The sequence below is a fragment of the Macaca fascicularis genome, chromosome 16 (assembly GCF_037993035.2).
Source record: "Macaca fascicularis isolate 582-1 chromosome 16, T2T-MFA8v1.1".
NCBI classification, from domain to species: Eukaryota; Metazoa; Chordata; class Mammalia; order Primates; family Cercopithecidae; genus Macaca; species Macaca fascicularis.
The window spans coordinates 16707462-16729571 of NC_088390.1; the positions used below are offsets into that span (position 1 = coordinate 16707462).

Sequence of the window (22110 nt, forward strand, 5' to 3'; positions counted from 1 at the left end):
GGCGTGAGCCACCGCGCCCGGCCGACCTTTTAATAGAATCCGGATTTTTTAAAAAGAACAACTATAAAGATATGATTGGATAACTGGGAACATCTGACTATAGACTGTGGTACCTATTACAATTTCTGAATGTGGCCAGGCACGGTGGCTCACGCCTGGAATCCCAACACTTTGGAAGGCCGAGACGAGTGGATCACCTGAGGTCAGGAGTTCACGACCAGCCTGGCCAACATGGCAAAACTCCATCTCTACTAAAAATACAAAAATTAGCCGGGCATGGTGGCATGCACCTGTAATCCCAGCTACTCGGGAGGCTAAGGCAAGAGAATCGCTTGAACCCAGGAGGTGGGGTTGCAGTGAGCTGAGATCGCGCCATTGCACTCCAGCCTGGGTGATAGAGCAAGATTCTGTCTTAAAAAAAAGAAAAAAAAAAAAAAATCGGAATGTGATCATTGTGCCAGTGTATGTGTGTGAGAGAGAAACCAAATGTAGCAAAATATTCATAATTTGTGAATGTAAGTGAAAGACATAGTAATGCACTGTATTACTTGTGCAACTTAAAAGTTGTGAAACAATGCACTGTTTCAGAATGACTCATTATTTCTGAAACCACAAACTTCGTTAGATGAGTCAGATACAAATATGTACTGTACTCATTTTGTAATTTTTTTAAAGTCCCTGCAATTAAAAAACTAGGTTGCTAAATGATTTCTGAAAATGCCAAATTTAGGAGGTATTTTATCCCTCTGTAACACTGCTAACCATTCCCCTGCTGGTTTTGTAGTAAAGCCAGTCCAGCTTTTCTGCCTCTTCAGTTTCTCCTATCTCTCCTCTCAGGACACCCAATGTGGGATTCTTATCTTTAGGCGACAAGCTCATCGGTTCAGAGCTAATCCCACCCCCGAGTATACACACACAGAGACACATGTTCATACATTTGCATGCACACGCATACTGCCAACTCTTAAATAGGTCACAAGCCAAGCCAGTGACTGGACAATGTATGGGGAATAATGAGAAAGTTTAAATGGGGAAGGGAAGAGGCAGGAGTAATGAACGGTGCAGGGCTCCCATAGAGCAGGAGGAGTTGGCTCCAGAGCCAGCTGGAAGAACCAGCAGCCCCAAACTCCCCAAGACTCGATCACTACTGCATCTTTCAACCTGCAGGCACCTTAAACACAACCTAGGCAACACCTTCCCAAAGCCCCCCATCTTCAGGATGGCATCACCCAGGCGACTGAAAATCTGGGAGTCATCCTGGAGTCTTCCCTCTCCCTCATCTCCACATCCAACTGAGTCACCAAGTCCTCCTGAACCTGTCCCCGTGTGCCCTGTCTTCTAGCCAGAAGGACACGACTATGTGCTGTCGATTAGATCCGCTTGCCAGTCAAGCGCGCTGACTCATCACGGCTCCATGACTGCAGATCTCACGCACATCAGTTCCACTCAGCCTGGCCCTAACTACCCACATTTCTAGGTGTCGCTCACTGATTGTGGCTCCAGGGCCCATCCGTGGTTCTCAGGACTCTTTCCTACATGATTTCACCTGTGGCTCCTTTGCTCCAGACTGCTGAACTCCATGGCTGGCATCAAACATCAGCCTTCTCTGGTACAGAAATTGCGGTTCTACGAGTCTCCAATATCTGTAGAGTCTGCTGCCACCTCCCTGGCCTCTGCCCTGGTCATACTTTTTTCCTTCTCACCTGGATGGCAAGTGGCTACCCTATATCATCTTGTCCCATCCATTCCTTCCTTCGCCTGTCCAGTGACTTTTAAAATGCAAACCTGACCACATCAAACTCCAGATTAAAATCCTACCTTGGCATTCCAAGTTCCACCTAATTATCTCTCCTCACAAAATCACACTTTAATGACAGTAAAGACACACAGGCTGGGTGCAGTGGCTCATGCCTGTAATCTTGGCACTTTGGGAGGCCGAGGCGGGTGGATCACCTGAGGTCAGGAGTTCGAGACCAGCCTGACCAGCATGGTGAAACCCCATCTCTACTAAAAACACAAAAATTAGCTGGGCATGGTGGTGGCATGTGCCTGTAATCCCAGCTACTTGGGAGGAGGAGCCAAGAGAATCGCTTGAACCCAGGAGGCAGAGGTTGCAGTGAGCCAAGACTGCACCACTGCACTCCAGCCTGGTCAGTAAGAGAGAAACTCTGTCTCCAAAAAAACAAAACAAAACAAAACAAAACAAAAAAAACAACACATAATCATCCTAAAAACAGAAGTAGAGGGTGATATCAGCAAACCAGAGATTTTGATAAGTTTCTAAAAACAGAAGGTGGACAGGATCATCAGCATGAACCATGGAGCCCTAAATTGGAAACATGGATGGCCAGGATGAGAGGCTCCAGTCTAGCAAACAGCAGGGATCAGAATGGGATCAAGAAAAGAACAGAAAAAAAAAAAAGAGAAAATAAATAAAAGTTAAAAAATAAATAAATTTAAAAAAAAAAGAACAGATATCGAGAGGAAGACAGCCTACAGGCCAGCTTTGGGAGCTGTGGCATTGATCCCCTCCCCCTCCCACTCTCTCCCCAGGCTGCAGCTAGAGACCTAGTGATAAAGGGTGGGGGAGGGGAAGAGTTTAGATTAGGTACACTCTGTGCCACACGAGGAATCTCAACCATGTGAATCTAAAAAATGTTTTTCAAAGTCAATTTAAAATCCTTTCGTCTTCATCAAAAGTAAACATATGAATGCCAAAACTGTATTTAAAAAATAGAAGAACAAAGGAAAAAAAATCAAGGAACTCTTCCAGAGAATGAGAAAGCACTGGGAACTGTAAGAGAACAGTGATCAGGGAAGGAGGGGACGTCCCCATCTGCCTATTAAGAATCCCAGAGGCGTGGCTCACACCTGTAATCCCAGCACTTAGGGAGGCAGAGGCAGGCAGATCGCTTGAGGTCAGGAGTTCGAGACCAGCCTGGCCAACATGGTGAAACCCCGTCTCTACCAAAAATATAAAAAATTAGCTGGGGGTGGTGGTGCATGCCTGTAATCCCAGGTACTCGAGAGGCTGAGGCAGAAGAATCACTTGAACCTGGGAGGTGAAAGTTGCAGTGAGCCAAGATCGTGCCACTGTACTCCAGCCTGGGTGACAGAACAAGACTGTCTCAAAAAAAAAAAAAGGAATCCCAGAGGCGGCCAGGTGCGGTGGCTCTTGCCTGTAGTCCCAGAACTTTGGGAGGCCAAGGTGGGCAGATCACCTGAGGTCAGGAGTTCAAGACCAGCCTGGCCAACATGGTGAAACCCCATCTCTACTAAAAATACAAAACATAGCCAGACATGGTGGTGCATGCCTGTAATCCTAGCTACTTGGGAGCTTGAGGCAGGAGAATTGCCTGAGCCCGGGAGACAGAGGTTGCAGTGAGCCCACATCATGGCACTGCACTCCAGCCTGGCCAACAAGAACGAGACTCTATCTCAAAAAAAAGAAAAAAAAAAAAATCCCAGAGGAAAGAACAGAGGAAATGGAGAGAAGGAATTAATCAAGAAAATACAGTTTTCGCTTGGTATACACAGGGGATTTGTCCTTGGGCACCCAAGTACACCAAAATCCGCATCAAATCCTGAAGTGGGCCCCCAGGAAAAGTTGGCCCCCTGTATACTCGGGTTCACATCCCACAAATACTATGTTTTCAATCTGCGTTTGGTTGAAAAAAAATCCATTTTAAGTGGACCCGCGCAGTTCAAACCCAAGTTGTTCAAGGGTCAACTGTATTCTTTGAAAATTTCAGAGCTGGACCTAAGTCTTCAGGTTGGCAAGGTTCACCTACTAGTGCCATCCTCAATGAAGGAGAAAAAATAAGAGTCACTATTTAGACCCAGCCTCACGAAATTTCAGAACACCAAGGAAAAACAAATGATGTCAAAGGTTCCCAGTGCAGAGATACAAGTTACAAGTAGTTACAAGTAAGAATCCTTATGCACCAGACTTTGTGAGCAATACCGGATGTTACAGCAACCCCTTCAGACATCTGAGGGAAAACAATTCCGAACCACAAGCCATCAACCAACCAATCATATGTGAGAAATAAAAACTTTTTTTTGAGACAGGCTCTGTTGCCCAGGCTGGAGTGCAGTGGTGTGAACGCAGCTCACTGCAGCCTCAACCTCCTGGGCTCGAGCGATCCTCCTGCCTCAGCCTCCCAATGGGCTGGGATTACATCTGTGAGCCATTGCACCAGGCCAAAAAAACATTTTTTACATGTAAGAACCCAGAAAGTTTATCTCCATGTCTAACAAATATGAAATCCTAGAAAGAGAACACGGAATGCAGGAAATGCTGGAACCACTCCAAGGGCACAGTAAAGGAAGCCCTAGCAGCTATGTGGCACACGTAGAAAGGGGGTGAGGAGGCTCAGCATGAGGGTGATTAAGCAGCTGGCTGACCATGAGGATGTGGGAAGGCATGCTTCTTCCTTTAACTTTCTAATTTCCAGATGGGAAATGCTAATTTCCAGATGGTAAGCCTGAAGCAGGCTAAAATATGACATAATTTTGAGTAATGTCTGAGTAATGAATAGCATCTAAAAATAGGATCCTAGGCCAGGCGCAGTGGCTCACACCTGTAATCCCGGCACTTTGGGAGGCCGAGGCAGATGGATCACCTGAGGTCAGGAGTTCGAGACCAGCCTGGCCAACGTGGTGAAACCCCGTCTCTACTAAAAATAGAAAAATTAGCCAGGCGTGGTGGCACATGCCTGTCATCCCAGCTACTCGGGAGGCTGAGGCAGGAGAATGGCGTAAACCCGGGAGGCGGAGCTTGCAGTGAGCTGAGATCGCACCACTGCACTCCAGCCTGGGCGACAGAGTGAGACTCCGTCTTTAAAAAAAAAAAGAAATGTACATGGTATAAACCTTAACTGCATAAAAGTCATGGTATAATGCAAATGTGTTCAATACACAATCTGTGCAGAGGAAGCCATGAGAAATAGTGGCTGCCTCTGACAGGCAAAGTAGGAAAGCAGAGATCCGAGACAGGTGACATCTCCACAGCTTCCCCCTGTGCAGGATCGGTTTCTTTATAGCAGCATGAGTTACCTTTCAAAAGGAAGACCTCATGAGAGGCAGCGGGCTCACCGTAACAGCGCAGCTCACAGAAACCAGGAGCAGACCTGGGAAAGGAATGGGGGACACGCTCTTCCTCGTTTTTCTTGACAGTCAGCAGATATAATCACCACCTGACAGAAATACAGGCCGAAATGTCCACAGGAAAAAAATCAAAACACAACAGAAATTAAAGTGGGACGTGGGGGAGAAGGCTGGCATGAGCCACGGGCCTCGCGGCTCACAATCGGGAGTCAACAGATTCTGCTTCCAAGATGGCAGCACAAAACCAGGGCTCAGCCCGGAGCACCCCTCGGGGCAAATGCCAAGAGAAATGGTCTGGGGGCTGCCCCTGGCAGAGGGACTGTCGGGGGGCTCTTGCTTTCCTTCTTGGGCCCTTTTGTACTTTTGATTGTTTACTTCTTTTTTTTTTTTTTTTTTTTGAGACGGAGTCTCGCTCTGTCGCCCAGGCTGGAGTGCAGTGGCCGGATCTCAGCTCACTGCAAGCTCCGCCTCCCGGGTTCACGCCATTCTCCTGCCTCAGCCTCCCGAGTAGCTGGGACTACAGGCGCCACCACCACGCCCGGCTAGTTTTTTTTTTTTTTTGTATTTTTTTTAGTAGAGACGGGGTTTCACCGTGTTAGCCAGGATGGTCTCGATCTCCTGACCTCGTGATCCGCCCGTCTCGGCCTCCCAAAGTGCTGGGATTACAGGCTTGAGCCACTGTGCCCAGCCTGATTGTTTACTTCTATGCCCACTGGTTGATTTGTAACTCAAAAACATAGAAAATAATAAATGCAACTCCTTCATGGACTCACCAGCACCTTCAGGACAAAATCCAAACCCCTCAGCAAGCTCTAGGCCCTCCTCCAGCTGCCTGCTCCCTGGCCCGTCCCCCACCACAGCCTGAATCTCGTGCCCACTCACATCCCCAAAGTGCGAAGCACCCAAGGTGCCAGGCCAGCTCAGGAGTCCCCCTGCTCCGGCGTACCCTGCACTCCCAGCTCCGCAGGCGCTCTCCTCCCACCTACCACACCGCTCAACCCTCCACCCTACAGAAGAAGCACTGCCCCTCAGCCCAGACTGAGTGGAAGCCTGCCTGCCCGCCCGTGCCTGGCACAGGCTGTTCTCCACTTCAATTCTGTCCAAGAAGATACATTTGCCATTTGCCATTGAATTCCCACTGCCCATGGTGCTGTCTCTGGCTGGTGAGCCACAGAGTCCAACAGCCTGTCAAGTTAATACCTTAGGGAAGAATAATCATGGTTAAAGCCTCATTCTGGAGTCAGTAATGAATCTGAGGCAAAAGGAAAGGCTGGGCCTCAGTTCCCCAATCCGAGGAAGGAGCAGGTGGCAGGAGATCCACAGGGCCTCGCAGCTGTCAGGCAAATGCTGTGAAATTCCATTCACACTGGCCAGGGCTTAGCTTTCTTCACTCGTCCATTTTGATGGGTTAGCTGGAGTCTTCTTTGTCCAGGTAATAATTAAAGGGATCTAATCACAATTTGCCAGTGTCCTTATTCATCCACCACTAGAAGGGACCCCTCATCAAGGGGGTGTTTGGAGGTGACCTCGGGGTGTGCAGTCCTTCCCGCTAGCTGCTCACATGATGGTTAAGGGCTCCTGGGAAGATAGGCTGACTCAGTCCTGGCTTCCGTGTGACCCTGGGCTAAACGTAATTCTCTGCACCTCCATCTCCTTATCTGTGAGGTGTGAAAATAACTGTATCTGCTTCTATAGGGCGGTTGTAAAGATCAAAGGAGATTATGGATGTAAGGTGCCTGGCACCCAGAAACGGCTTGGGAACAATGACTGCCGTTCATGAGACTGAAAATCTCAATGTCCAGAATGGCTGAGGACACTTCCCCATATCTGTGCCTGCAGGGTACACCCATGGTGTGATCTCATGCGCCGTTTCCCTGGCTGTGCTGCTCCAGGACACCTGGTCACCTCCAGGCATGCAGAGCTGTTGCAGGCTGTGCCTGGTCTGGAGAGGAGGCCTCTGCCCTCTGGGAGCAGCTCCAGGCTCCGGTCTCAGGGCAGGGCCCAAGGTGGCTTGAGTTGGCCCTCCTTCCCGGCCTCCTTCAGAGGGAACCTGTCCACAGTACCCCAGCACACGCCAAGTCCACTTCCATCTCCCCTGCCTTGCAGTTCCCATGTGCTCCTGATGACCATCCAGCCAGGTCAGGCTGACTCTACCCTCTCCGAGGGGACAGGGCCTTCAGGTACCCTCTGGATTGAATTACCCCAGTTCTGACCTGGTTCCAAGACACGTTTGAAGGCCTCACTGACCAAACTAGACCTTGGCCCCTGCCTAGGCATGTGTGTGTCCCTTGGAACAACACACCAGGAACCAGCCCCTTATCTCAGTTGGAGGCCCCAGCACGATTATAAACAGCACCTGCTGGTTTTAAGGTTGCTACCTGGGAAGTGGAGTTGGGAGGACTGTGTACTAACAATGGAGGATAAATCACAGCAAAGTAACACCCAGGCCTGGGTGATACCCTGACGCAGGCCAGTGCATGGGACCAGGAGCCAGGGTCCACGGGTCACGTCCTGCGCGTCCGCAGCCCCTGGCCTCAGCCTGGGCCTCTGGCCCACAGCCCTTGCTGGCTGCCTGGCAGTCCCTGGACACCTCTGCACTCCTCCCCACCCTTTTGTCCCTCAGGCCCATGAGAGATGTTTTCAGAAGACGGTTTTCCTGTCTTCTGTTCATTGGAACTTGTGGGAGCAGGTCTTCTGGCGGTTCACAGAGCCCTTCGGCCCTCACTGTACATCTGCTGTCTCGGACCCTCCCCTCCCCTCCCACATGTCCAGCTGTTCCCTGGGCATGACGTAGCCTGACATGTACCCTTTTCACCCAGTCACTCATGCATTCATCCACAATGTGCTTTCCTAGCCTGTGCCAGCATCGTGCTGCATCCTGGGGTGTAAGACAAGGCCCCTGCCCACAAAGCTAGCGCACTGGGTGCAGAGAGACTCTAAGTAAGGACATGGTTTAATGGGATAACTAGAGATGGCGGTAAACCAATGCAGTGGCTGAGAAGTCTCTCCAGGTGGGTGAAGTGAGGAATGGGGGTGCAAAGACCATGGGTGAGAAAAGAACTTGGCTGTGGTGAGACTGGGGGGTGAAGGCCAACCATGCACAGCCTCAGGCTATGGTAGGGCATGGGGATTTCACCCTCGGTGCCTTGGCAGCGCGGTAAGCAGGGGAACAGTATGATGTGGCTTAGGTTTGAAGTCATCCATCTGGCTGCTGTGTGGAGTGGTTACAGGGGAGCAGGAGTCCAGCTAGGGGCCCACAGTGCCCACCAGGAGCTGCAGAGAGAACATGTTCAACGAGGTCCGAGAAGTGACAGCTCGATTCTGCCAGAAGAGGGACAGCGCATGGGTGACCTGACAGGAGAATTCAGTGGCATCCTGGTGACAAGTGGAGGAGTTTGCGGGGGAGGGGAGGCAAAGGAATAGATGAGGAAGTGAAGGGGCGTTGACCTAGGGTACTGAGGGTGGCTTCCTGGTGCTGCTCTGACAAAGCCCCACAAACCTAGCAGCTTAAAACAAGCAGGGCCAGAAGGCTGACTTCGAGGTGTGAGCTGCGCTCCTGCCAGAGGTTCCAAGGGAGGATCTGTTGCCTCTTCCAGCTTCTGGTGGCCGTCCTTCATTCCTTGGCTGTGGCCTCCACCTTCACATGGCCTTCTCTGCAGATTTATCTGCTGAGTGCGATCGCATGAAGGGGCCACCCAGATAATCCAAATAAGCTCCTTCTCTCAAGATCCACAGAAGGCAGTATTTGTGGGGTTTTGGTTAGTTGTTTTTTGTTTTGGCTGTATAAGCGCATAGTCAGAGGTTCTGGGAATTAAAACATGGACATACGTTTTTTAGGGGGCCATCACCCAACTCATTCCCATGGGAATGATCTGGAAGAGAAAGATAACACTGATGCAGAAAAAGGGTGAACCCAAGGAGGGAGCTCTTGGGAAAGCTGCAGGATACGACCTAGAGCCAGATATCTTCCTGCCGAGCTTTTTTATTTATTTATTTTTTTGAGACAGAGTTTTGCTCTTGTCACCCAGACTGGGGCTCACTGCAACCTCCACCTCCCAGGTTCAAGTAATTCTCCTTCCTCAGCCTCCCGAGTAGCTGGGATTACAGGTGTACGCCACCATGCCCTGCTAATGTTTGTATTTTTAGTGGAGACAGTGTTTCATCATGTTGGCCAGGCTGGTCTCAAACTCTGACCTCAGGTGATCCACCTGCCTCGGCCTCCCAAAGTGCTGGGATTACAGGCGTGAGCCACCGTATCCAGCCCCTGACAAGGTTTATTTCTAACATTACCAGTGAATTTTATGGGACAGGAATTATAGCTCAATTTTTGTGTGTGTGAGACACAGTCTCACTCTGTCGCCCAGGCTGGAGTGCAGTGGTGTAATCCTGGCTCACGGCAACCTCTGCCTCCTGGGTTCAAGCAATTCTCCTGCCTCAGCCTCCCGAGTAGCTGGGATTACAGGCGTGTGCCACAACGCCCAGCCAAATTTTTGTATTTTTAGTAGAGACGGTATTTTGCCATGTCAGCCAGGCTGTTCTCGAACTCCTAGTTTCAACTGATCTGTTTGCCTTGGCCTCCCAAAACACTGGGATTACAGACGTGAGCCACTGTGCCTAGACTATAGCTCATTTTTTTTTTTTTTTTTTTTTTTTTTTGACAAGGAGTTTCACTCTTGTCACCCAGGCTGGAGTGAAATGGCATGATCTCGGCTCACCACAACCTCTGCCTCCTGGGTTCAAACGATTCTCCTGCCTCAGCCTCTTGAGTAGCTGGGATTATGGGCACCCACCACCACGCCCGGCTAATTTTTATGTTTTTAGTAGAGACAGAGTTTTGCCATGTTGGCCAGGCTAGTCTCGAGCTCCTGACCTCAGGTGATCCACCCTCCTAAGCCTCCTAAGTGCCGGGATTATAGGCGTGAGCCACCGTGCCCCGACCTATAGCTCAATTTTTTAAAGTTTTGAAAAACATTCAGAACCCCCCGCCAACTCCCACCCTAAGTGGAGGCCACATTTTCACTCAAGGCACAAAGTCTTGCTAAGAGGTCTTTAATCCCTACCTCGAAGACCAGATACATGAGGCGCAGAGAGAAGCCTCAATGTGGCAAGAGTAGGGAGGGTGACTAGGCAAGGTCCAGGGATAGGTCAGATAAACATGGTGCTGGACCCATCCGACCAACTAAACCCTCCCGGATCCACCCTCTTTCAGTTCCACTAGGAAAACAGCTGGCCTCAGCCCCACCAGAGACTCAGTGCCAGAGGGCCAGGGAAACTGAGTCTACCAGCAGGGAAGGCCCCCACAGTGGGTGTGGCATGAAAGGAACAGGATTCAAGCAGGGAGGAGGAAGTGCTTCTCCCTGAGGGTGAAGTGAGAGCTGGGAGCAGCTTTGGGCAGGGCCCACACCCTCCTGCTTGTAAATGCCCACCTGCCCCAGCCCAGGAGCTGCACGCACCACTGGGACGGGACCCCCTGCCAGGCCCCAACATCAGGAACTGTCTATGGACTTGAACCAGAGGCAACGGACTTCTGTTTGTGGCCAGCCCTGTCCTGAAGGCAAAGGGCAGTGCCTGGTGTGAGCAGACACTCCTTTTCCCAGCCAGGCCAAGGGTGTCATATTTGTCCCCGGCATTCCCTCGGGGCTCCCCTCCCTTCTACACTGTCATCTGTCATATCAGTAAACACCTAAACACCTTGGCAATGCGGTGGCAGGTGGGGGCTGTGGTCTCTGCGGCTGCAGGCCTCACATTTGGAGCCCGTGAACCGGGAGGAATTGGGGGTAGGTCCCAGGACTGTCCTTGCCTAAGCCCTCAGCCCTCACTCCCTGCACCTCACCCTCCTTATTGCTTGGCTTCAAAGGAGAGACACCTCCTCCCAAACAGGGCACTTCCGACTTTACTCTCACCTGGACTTCCACGACCCCAGGAGGGCCTCAGGGCCAAGTCAGAGTTTGGGGCGCCCTGCACCCAGCCTGTGTCAGTCAAGTGAAGAGAGCTTCAGGCCCCAACTCTAGGAGGGTTCTCAGATAGGTGGAACCAGATGTCCCTGGTTAAAGATCCCACTGCTGGAATCCCCCCACATCCCACTCCAGAGATTCTGATTCAGTACAACCAGGTGGGGCCCTGTAATCTGTATTTTAACCTCCTCCCAAGGGGCCATGAACTGCTAGGCCAGTTGAGGGAAGGCCTGCCCCAGGCACCAGCCCCCGCAGAGGGAAGCCCTGGGGGCCCCAGTACACCTCTCCCACCCACCAGGGTTGGGGTGGTGCTGTGGCCAGGTCAGATGAGTACCTCTGGGGCAGGGAGCTGGGGACTGCCTGTGCACCTCTTCCAGACCTCCAAGCTCTGTGGAAGGGCCAGGAAGGCAGGATGGGGCGAGCCTCAGTGATCTCCCCTCCTGCCCTTGGCAATGCAAAGAAGTTCAGGGCCTGTGATTCACAGCACTTTCCCCTTAACACGCCCACACCCTTTTTTTTTCAAGACCCCACCCAACACAAACCAGGACAAGAAGGAACAGATTTAAACTTTTATAGAACTTCCTGCTCCCTGTGGCCTGGGAGATTGTTCCAGTAACTCCTCTCTGGGTCTCTGGTCTCTGCCAGAGCAAGTCCAAGGGGTTTCCATTAGATGGACAACTCAGGCTGGGGCTCGTGACTCCTTTGCTAGATGCAAAACATCCAAGAGGCCATCAGGTAGCAACGATGACACCAAAAGGCAGGGGGAAGGGACCCAGAAGAGAGAGGAGAGACTGCTGTCCTCCCTAAGCCTTGGAAATCCCTGGGCTGTCACACCTGATGGGAGGCATGAGGCCTCCTGTTCCAACAGCATGGGCAGCAGCATGTAGAGCGGCCAGACACCCACATGTGGCTCACAGCCCTCCCAAGCAGGAGGTTCCTGTTCCTGTTGGGATCCACAACACAACCCACAGCAACCAAGCCCAACACATCTGCCTACTCAAATGGCCTCTGGGAGCATTCTCCCGCTCCATTCCCACAAACACATTCTCCTACAACCACCAATTTACTGCAGGCAGGCTCCTCCTCCAGAAACGGCAGAGCACTTTTCTCCCTGTCTCCCAAACACAGTGCCACACATGGCCCTGCAAGGTGGCCATGGGTGGGGACATGGTGCCAGCTGTGAGTTCAAGCCCCGGCTCTGACACCCATCCCTGATACACCATCCTGGGCAAGACTCCAGCCTCCCTGAGCCACCACCCCTCCTCTATGAGATGCAGGTTACAGCACCTATCCTCTGGTATTACTGCAAGGACTGCTGGGGACATGTTTGTTATAAACTGTCTGCACAGAGTTGGCACCCAATAAATGACTTCCTTCCCTTCTTTCCTAGTCTGTGATTTAGTTTCCCTGTCTCAGCTCCAAATTTACAGAGATCTCAAGCTCTCCTCAGAAATGCCAAAGTGGCCCAGGCACCAAAAACAGAGAATAAATACTTTCTACAAACTCTCAATGTTGAAGTCAAAAGCTCCAACTGGGAATCCACTCTGGTCGCTGGCTGACTCCATCCCCTGAATCCTAGACTTTCTCAGCGTGGGAGAAAGAGTGGACAGGTAAATTCGCCACCATTTTCCGCACTTCTCAGCCTGCTCCCCGACAGGGCAGCAGGAGATAAACGGTTACACAAGGGCAGGGAGGCTGTAAGGCCGTTTGCCAGACACCAGGAAGCACTGTAACTCCTTTTAAAAGTATATGGAGGTAATCTGAGTCACCATTAAACACGCAGGAACAAGTGTCCGTAGCGTTCCCCAAAGTTAACGGACACATTCCCCTGGGATGGGCCGGGCAGCCTCTCCGCAGCAGGCACATTCTGAAGCTGGCTCATGCGTGTCCATCCTGACGGTGCGAATGCCCAGCGTCCCAAGTTGCCATGCCCTTGGTGGGAAGCTCCCGGGACTGCGTCTGGCCGCCGCTCTGGACCCGGGGCCCCGCTCTGGGGCGGCCGCTCTCGTGGACACCGCCGCTGCGGGCGAGTGTTAGGAACCACCTTCGCGGCAGGGGTGGAGATGTGATCACCAAACCTCCCGCGCCCCGGGCTCCACCCGCCCACGAGGGTGACGCTTTCCCCTGGGTTTCCAGGGCGCCTCCCCGGGCGTCGCACTCCCCGGATCCCCTAGAGCTGTCCCTACGCGGATCTCCTTAGAGGGACACGCATCCGAGACGACTTGGGTGCCCGGGCGCACTCGTTTAGCGGGGCAGGGTGGCCAGGCTGGAAACCAGACTTCCAAGGGCCCCGCGCGCCGCCAGCCTGTCCCGTCTCGGGTACCCGAGGGAGGAACCCTGGCCCTAAGAGAACGACCCATTTGGGAGCTCCGACGGGGCCCCGAGTTCGGGGGACGCCGAGCGCCTCACCTGAGCGGGACACAAACGGCCAGGTACCTGTCGACTGCCACGGCCATAAGGCTGAAGATAGAGCTCTGCGTGAGCACCAGCACGAAGCAGGCGAGGAAGAGGCAGCCGTAGAAGTCAGTGCAGAAGCCCAGGCTGATGGTGATGGCAAAGGGGATGGCAAAGAGCCCCACGGCCACGTCCGCCGCCGCCAGGGACACCAGGAAGTAGTTGGTGGGCGTCTGCAGCGCGCTCGCCGTGCCCACCGCGGCGCACACCAGCACGTTGCCCGCCACCGACAGCGCGGCGATGACCAGCTCCAGCGCCACGTACAGCGCGTCCTGTGTCTCCAGCAGCATGGCCGGGCCGGCCAGGCCCCGGGCGTCCCCTACCGGAGGCGCGCCGGGTGCGGGGCAGCCGCGTGAGCCCCGCCAGGCATGGCCGTAGCGCCCGGACCGCGCCTCCGCCGGCCGCTTCTGAGCCTCGGGGCTGGGGAGCTGCCGGCCGGGACCCAGGGGTCGGGGCCGCGGCCAAGAGGCGGCACCCATTGGCCGGCGCGCCCGCCCGTCTCGGGCTGGGCGGAGCACCACCCCCTCGCCCAAGCCCAAAGTTCGCGCCCGCGCGGGGGCCCTACGGTCCAAGCGCAGCGCCGCGTCTTGGTGGCGGCGGATAACTAACAAATTGCCCCAACTTCCCGTCACGCTCGAGCTGGGAGGCTGCGTCCCAGCGCTCGCACGGCCTTCCAGTCCGGGCGGCTCCTGGGATGGGGCCGGGCTCTGGCCGCGGCGCCGGACTGCAAGGAGCCCTTGGGGGCTGCAGCCCTGGCCGCCTCCCCGCTGCTCAGCGCTGTTCTCCACCCTCGCCCCTCCACCCGCTCCCCCGCCACTGTCCTACGGCCCCGCTCTGCCTTCTTCCTTAAGGCAGGCTCGTGTCCGTCCCATCCTCGTCCACCGCCCGAAAATACCAGTGTTCCCCGGGCCCTCTTTCTTCTTTCCTTCACACTCACCCTGGATCGGCACCGGCTCCCGAGGCCTCCCACGTAGCCCTCACACCCTTAACTCCCAAATCTCCTGCTTCACCCCTAACAGCCTCCTGAGGACCAGATCCTAACATCCCACTGCTGACTGCGGGACTCGCCCGGAGAGAGACTGGCAGCCCCAAATCCAACAAGTCCAAAACCAAGCTCATCTCTAATTCTCCCCAAACCTGTGCTGCCACCTTTTCCTGGGACCCTGTTCGTTACTGACCTCGCAACCCTCACCCACCCTAGGAATTTTGCTGACACCCTGAGCCTCTGCCTTTCTCCGCGTCCCAGTGATCAGCAGTGCTGCTGGTTCTGCTTCCAGAGCCTTGCTTCCCTCTACCCACAAAGTCCTGCCCCAGTCCCTTCTCACCACCTGCTTCTGCCATCGCTCCCTCTCTGCCTGTGGGTCCTCAGCTTCTGCAGCCCTCACCACCACCATTGTTCTAGAGCACGCCTGGCCACGCTATTTCACCACATGAAAGCCTTTGCTGACAGTCACCAAAGAGGATGGGTAAGGAGATTTTCCAGAAACAGGAAAAGGTGCTTGTAAAATCATGTTAAACAAAAAGCAAAACATGGGGTGACTGCTAAAGGGTACAGGACTTTTTTTTTTTTTTTTTTGAGACGGAGTCTCGCTCTGCCACCCAGGCTGGAGTGCAGTGGCCGGATCTCAGCTCACTGCAAGCTCCACCTCCCGGGTTCACGCCATTCTCCTGCCTCAGCCTCCCGAGTAGCTGGGACTACAGGCGCCCACCACCTCGCCCGGCTAGTTTTTTGTATTTTTTTTTTAGTAGAGACAGGGTTTCACCGTGTCAGCCAAGATGGTCTCGATCTCCTGACCTCGTGATCCGCACGTCTCGGCCTCCCAAAGTGCTGGGATTACAGGCTTGAGCCACCGCGCCCGGCCTGGGTACAGGACTTTTTAGGGTGATAAAACATTTTCTCAATGTGGTGACGGTTGTACGGTTCTGTGGATATACCCAAAGCCACTGAACTGTACACTTGAAAGGGCTGCATTGTGTGGCACGTAAATTGTATCTCAAGGTAGCTGTAACAACAACAACATGGCTCATGCCTATAAAACTTTGGGAGGCCAAGGCGGGAGGATCATTTGAGGCCAGGAGTTCAAGACCAGCCTGGCCAATGTAGGGAGACCCCATCTCTAAACAAACAAACAAACAATAAATCAGTCAGGCATGGTGGCAGGTGCCTGTAGTCCCAGCTACTTGGGAGGCTGAGGCAGGAGGATCCTTTGAGGCCAGGAGTTTGAGGCTGCAGTGAGCTGGGATCATGCCACCGCCTTCCATCCAGGCTGGGCAACAGAGGGAGACCCTGTCTCTAAAAACACAAGAAGAAGAAAAACCCCTCAGCTCTCCACAGGCATGAACAGTTAACATCTGTCCTTGTACCGAGGACAGCAAAATGTCAAAAGCACACACAATATACCTCCTAGTTGGGTAGGATGATTATAGGGAATTTGTTCTATTTCCCTTGAGGTTTTGTTACTTCCATAATGAAAACACTTGATTTATATATCAAAATATTGGCAAGCCCACACATTCCATGTCCTGGTCACCTGAGTTCTGGAATCACCTGCTCCACCAGCCATGTTCCCATAGCACTTGACACAAACTTCTGCTGCCACACAGAAGGCCAGAGAGATCAGGCAGCTCATCCAATAGCACTTCCTTGGAGTGGCAGAGGGGAAAGGGTTAGAGGAGGCTTCCTGGGGTACTGGCTTTTACAGAGTGAGGGAGGCTTCACAGTGAGGCGGTTCCAGCCATGCCAGGCAGAGGTGGTAGTTAGGATTTTGCCCAAAGATGCCACCATGCCCAGAAGAGTGGAGAGAAAAAAGCCTAGTGGGGAAGGCTCTGGTTGCCAGGCTGGAGAGTTGGGTCATCCTGCTGGGACACCAGTCCGCAGAAGTCACAGGGCGAGGTAGGGATGGTCACAGTGCTATCCAAAGGAGTGAGTGGAGATTTTGCAGAGGGAGAGGGGGCGAACAGTGTCTGGCTGGTTGCTATGAGTGGTTCCTGCATGCCCTGCAGCTGCTGGGCCTGGGCTCTGCTCCAGCATTTTCTGTGCCCAGAATCCCCATTTCCCCTTTTCAGAGCCCAACCTCTAACAGGAAACCTTCTCTGAATCACCCAATGTATTAGGCCATTCTTATGTTGCTATAAAGAAATATCTGAGACTGGGTAATTTACAAAGAAAAGAGGTTTATTTGGCTCACAGTTCTGCAGGCTGTAAACCATAGTGCCAGCATCTGCTTGGCTTCTGAGGGGCCTCAGGGAGCTTTACTAGTGGCAGAGGGTGAAGTGGGAGCAGTCATGTCACATGGGGAAAGCAGGGGCAAGAGGTGGGGGAAGGTGCCACACCTTTTTTAACAACCAGATCTCGTAAGAACTCACTATCATGAGGACAGTACTAAAAAGGATGGCACTAAACCATTCATGAGAAACTGCTCCCATGGACCAATCACCTTCCACTAGGCTCCACCTCCAACACAGGAGATTACATTTCAGCATGAGATTTGGGAGGACAAATTTCCAAACGATAGCACCCAAGTAGGAAGTCTCCAGCACAGGGCTGTACCCTGTTCCCTTCTATGCTGCAGTCCACCAAGTTTCCTGTCCCTGGTGTCCCTCACCAGCAGAGCTTCCCCTTCTCTGTCCTCTCCCCACCCCAGCCCCACCTGGTACCCTTTGACTCACACAACCACACACTCCTCTTCACGAAGTCTATGTGAAATGAATAATACATCATACATTTTCTGGACTCCTTCAACCCCTGATCTATGCTAGGATTTGAGTTGGACCCACTAGGTCCATGGGGGTGCCAATTATTATTATTAAATATTATAATAATTATTAACAGGCTATTATTCAGGAAACACGAGGAAGGGTGGAATCTGAAGAGAGTCATGGAATTTAGTCTTTTTTTTTTTTTTTTTTTGAAACAGAGTCTCACTCTGTCACTGAGGCTGTAGCACCATGGTGGGATCATAGCTCACTGCAGTCGCAACCTCCTGGGCTCAGGTGATCCTCCCACCCCAACCTCCCAAGTGGCTAGGACTACAGGTGCACACCACAATGCCTGGCTAATCTGTAATATTTTGTAGCGACAGTGTCCCACTATGTTGCCCAGGCCAGTCTTGAACTCCTGGGCTCAAGCGATCCTCCCATCTCGGCCTCCCAAAGTGCTGGGATTACAAGTGTGAGCCACTGCACCCAGCCAGTTTAGTCCTGAAAGCAATTGGTGTGCAGTGAGCAGAGCCTTGGTCTTAGCAACAGAGAACCCAGGTTTGATTCCCAGTTCTGCTGTTGATGTTGGACAAGTCAATTAATCTTTCTAAGCCCCTATTTCTAGATCCTGACTCCTGGAAAACAACTGCAGTGATGAAAACATTTGGGTAGGTTAGGACTACAGCCCTAGAAACTCAAGTGGGCTTTTCACTGGTGAAAGTGGAAGGTTATGTTTCGTGAACAAACTGACCCTCCATGGACCTCTTCCAGACTGCTAGTACACATCCTCTCATCTCTCACCTCTCTCATCCTGCCTCAACTGCCAGAGCAGAATCCAGGTGGCATGCAGATGGTCCCAGAAATGGCATGAAAGACCCAGGCTCTCTCTTTCTGCTCTGCCCTCTTCAGAGCTTTCCTCTTAGGCTTGTTGCCACATGGTTACAAAAAGGCTGCCACAGCTGCAAGCATTGCTTGCTCATGCAACCTCATTCAAAGCAGAAGAGGGCTAGCCTCCCTACCATTTATCATGGGGTGAAGTCGTGGATCACGTGCTACCCTACACCAACCATGAGCAAAGGGAAATGGAATGATCGTGCCTGGTTTTGAACAAATATGGTTTATTCCATGGGGAAGAAAGAGGGGCATACTTTTCCCAAATATGTTACCATCCAAATAAACTCGGGGCTCTATAAAATAAAGAGGAAAGGAGTACAATGCACATTGCCCCTCAGTGTCTGTGTGAGTGTCAGAGGGAACTTTTAACTCTAACCTGAGAGCTCCAGGCCTCACTGGCTTGTACCTAAAGATGGCACACATCAGGAGTCACAGCCTGTATTTCAGAACAGCTGACTCTCTCCAGGTGTCAGCTCCCCACAAAATCCATCAAGCACTTCTGGAAATCAACAAGGATTTCTTACTGTACCTCAACTTTCTACTTCTCTTTGAAATCCAAGGACTTGTTACTGGTTCAAACTTGGGACTGGCTCCAATTTTCCTGAGAATGAGCCCAATCCCAGGAGGCTCCTCAGTCTCTGGTCAGTGAATGACTGTTGGGTAGGTCTTGCCAAGTCTCCAGAGGCAGCTCTACACCCCACAGATGGACCCGGCCAGACTCCTGCACCACTGCACACACACATCGCATATTCCCAACACTGATGGGCTTTAAGTCCTTGGACTAAAAGACTTTGCCTTCTATTTCTTCTGTACTGTCTTTCCTAAGGTTCTTGAACAATGTTTGCAAAATAGTGAGCCCTTAATAATGTTACCACACATATTGTTTCAGAAGTAAAGTGGGTGCCAGACAGTGCACCTCAATTTCCTCAAATCTGAAATGAGAATGAAAGTTAAAATAGGCCGGGCGCGGTGGCTCAAGCCTGTAATCCCAGCACTTTGGGAGGCCGAGACGGGCGGATCACGAGGTCAGGAGATCGAGACCATCCTGGCTAACATGGTGAAACCCCGTCTCTACTAAAAATTAAAAAAAAAAAAACTAGCCGGGCGTGGTGGCGGGCGCCTGTAGTCCCAGCTACTCGGAGGCTGAGGCAGGAGAATGGCGTGAACCTGGGAGGCGGAGCTTACAGTGAGCCGAGATCGCGCCACTGCACTCCAGCCTGGGTGACACAGCGCGAGACTCTGTCTCAAAAAAAAAAAAAAAAAGAAAGTTAAAATAAGGACCAAATTATATGATAAATATAGAAGCACATTAAAGAGTATTCATTCCATATATGTATGAAGTAATGTTACACATACATTCACTCTGCCCTCAGACATTCAGAGAAAATGTAACTTGTTTATGCTCTGAATTGTCTTGAACTTCTTCAGGCTCCCCCAATCAAACAGGCAGTGGAGACAACTTGGATTTTCCAATTAACATTTTTTTGAGTCCAATTACCAAGATGGTGGTGAAGGGAAGCCCCAGAATGTCTGCTTTGCAGTGGTCCTGGTTAATCAGTTCAGAGTTGTGTGAAAAGACAGAATACTCCAGGAGGAATGTTTCCAAGAAAGAGTAGAAAGCAGCAGCCAGGTGCTGTGGCTCACGCCTGTGATTCCAGCACTTTGGGAGGCAGAGGTGGGAGGATCACAAGGTCAGGAGTTCAAGACCAGCCTGGCCAACATAGTGAAACCCTGTCTCTACTACAACTACAAAAAATTAGCTGGGCTTGGTGGCGGGCACCTGTAATCCCAGCTACTCAGGAGGCTGAGGCAGGAGGATCGTTTGAACCCGGGAGCTGGAGGTTGCAGCAAGCCGAGATCCCAGTGTTGTACTCCGGCCTGGGCAACAGTGCAAGACTCTGTCTCTCTGTCTCAAAAAAGAAATAAACAAATAAAGTTAGAGTAGAAAGAAGCAATTACCTGCTATGTTTGATGTTATGGAGAGATATTTGGTATACATTTGGAGATCTTAGCAAATAGTGATAGTTACTAAGAAAAAATAAGGTAAGCAATTAGTTACTATAAAAAAAAAAGAAAGTTGAAGAGAGAAAATGCAGTAACAGTACATATGTTTCAGTGTAAACATAATTATACAGTCGAAATACTGTGAAGCAGATTATTAACCAAGTGATACTGCCTGCTGAGCTCAAGAGGATGTTTAGAAATATGTAGGCATGTTTTTGGTTCCCACTGTTATATAGGCATCATTGGCAATTAGTGGACAGAGACCAGAGATGTTAAATATCCTTTACAATGAAGAATTGTCCCACCAAAATGCCATTATTGCTCCTACTGGGAAACTCTGATATAAACACTGAATATGAGCCGGGTACAGTGGCACATGCCTGTAATCCTAGCACTTTGGGAGGTCAAGGTGGGCGGATCATGAAGTCAGGAGATCGAGACCATCCTGGCTAACATGGTGAAACCCCAATACAAAACATTAGCTGGGCCTGGTGGCAGGTGCCTGTAGTCCCAGCTTCTCAAGAGGCTGAGGCAGGAGAATCACGTGAACCTGAGAGAGGTTGCAGTGAGCCGAGATCGCACCACCGCACTCCAGCCTGGGCGACAGAGCAAGACTCTATCTCAAAAAACAAAACAAAACAAAACACAACACTGAATACTGATTTAATGAAAAAATTTGATAAATCTCTTTTCCTTCCTTCCTTTCTTTCCTTCCTTTCTAACTTCCTTCCTTCCTTCTTTCCTTCCTTCCTTCCTTTTTTTTCTCTCTCTCTTTCTTTTTTGACAAAGTCTCAGTTGCCTAGGCAGAACTGCAGGGCTCATGTGATCCACTCACGTTGGCCTCCCAAAATTCTGGGATTACAGATATGATCCACTACAACCAGCATGATAAAACTGTCTTGAAGAAATGGAGGCATGGAAAAGTGTGTGTGTTTAGGGGTGGGTAAGGGAAAAGTTTAAGCCACAGTTGCCTGAGATGTCAATACCAGGCAGGACTAACAAGCAGCTGGTAAAAAATTAAAAAGAAAAACTAAAAAAGAACATGTCCATAGGAGGCTTTGAAAAGCTCTTATTCAGGCCAGGCTTGGTGGCTCACGCCTGTAATCCCAGCACTTTAGGAGCCCGAGGTGAGTGGATCACCTGAGGTCAGGAGTTCGAGACCAGCCTGACCAACACGGTGAAACCCCATCTCTACTAAAAATACAAAAACTAGCAGTGTGTGGTGGCACACGCCTGTAGTCCCAGCTACTTGGGATGCTGAGGCAGGATAACTGCTTGAACCTGGGAGGCAGAGGTTCCAGTGAGCCAAGATGGTACCATTGCACTCCAGCCTGGGTAACAAGACCAAAACTCTATCAACAGAAAAGAAAAGAAAAAGAAAAAAGCTCTTATTCCTGGGAATATGTAAGGCCTTGTGCATGTGCATAGGCCCAGGAAAGACATGAAAATGCCATAATCTGTCACCTTTGGCTGACTTTGAGGCTGTGCATAAGCAGGAAATGAAGGCTAAAGTAGAGCTGTCAATCGTGAAAGTGTACCCCAACACACACACTAAGCCCTTCTGCAAAGGCTGGGAGACCTATAGATTCAAGGCATTTAAGGAAACTGCTATGCAATTATCAGCTGACCGCTAAGCTAACTAGGCAGAGACTTTAGCTGCTGTATGTGACAAAAAATACAGACATCACATAATTTGTCTAGGAAATTCACTAAACAAATGAACAGCAACAACAGCAACAAACAGTATCAACCACAAACCCTGGGGAGGCAGGATCCAATTTTCAGAGTTGCCACATTGTATTATTTTAAATGTTGTGCTTTCAACAAAATATTATGAGACATGCACATAAGAAGGAAAACATGGCCCACATACAGGAGAAAAAAGAAACAATAGAAACTGTTCCTAAGAAAGTTGAGATGTTGGGTTTACTAAGCAAAGACTGTATGTAGGTATGTTTTATTTATTTTTATTTACTTAATTTTTTTAGAGATAGAG

The 22110-nt window shown here is 51.1% G+C and overlaps 1 protein-coding gene across 4 annotated transcripts in view; it reads right to left on the reverse strand.

Moving 5' to 3' along the window:
- Window positions 1-13926, reverse strand: part of ADORA2B (adenosine A2b receptor) — a 30564-nt gene extending 16638 nt beyond the window's left edge. For 2 of the 4 annotated variants that reach the window (XR_012425309.1, XM_005582994.4), the window contains exon 1: window positions 13473-13926. Coding sequence is in view for 3 of the 4 variants with exons in the window: in XM_005582994.4 (XP_005583051.2) it covers window positions 13473-13807 (335 nt within the window). In the remaining variant the exon portion in view is untranslated. Of the gene's footprint in view, window positions 1-11620; window positions 13108-13472 lie in introns of those variants that run through there. The other 2 variants (XM_074018676.1, XM_065532282.1) reach the window with 2 other exon arrangements.
- Window positions 13927-22110: the final 8184 nt, after the last annotated feature.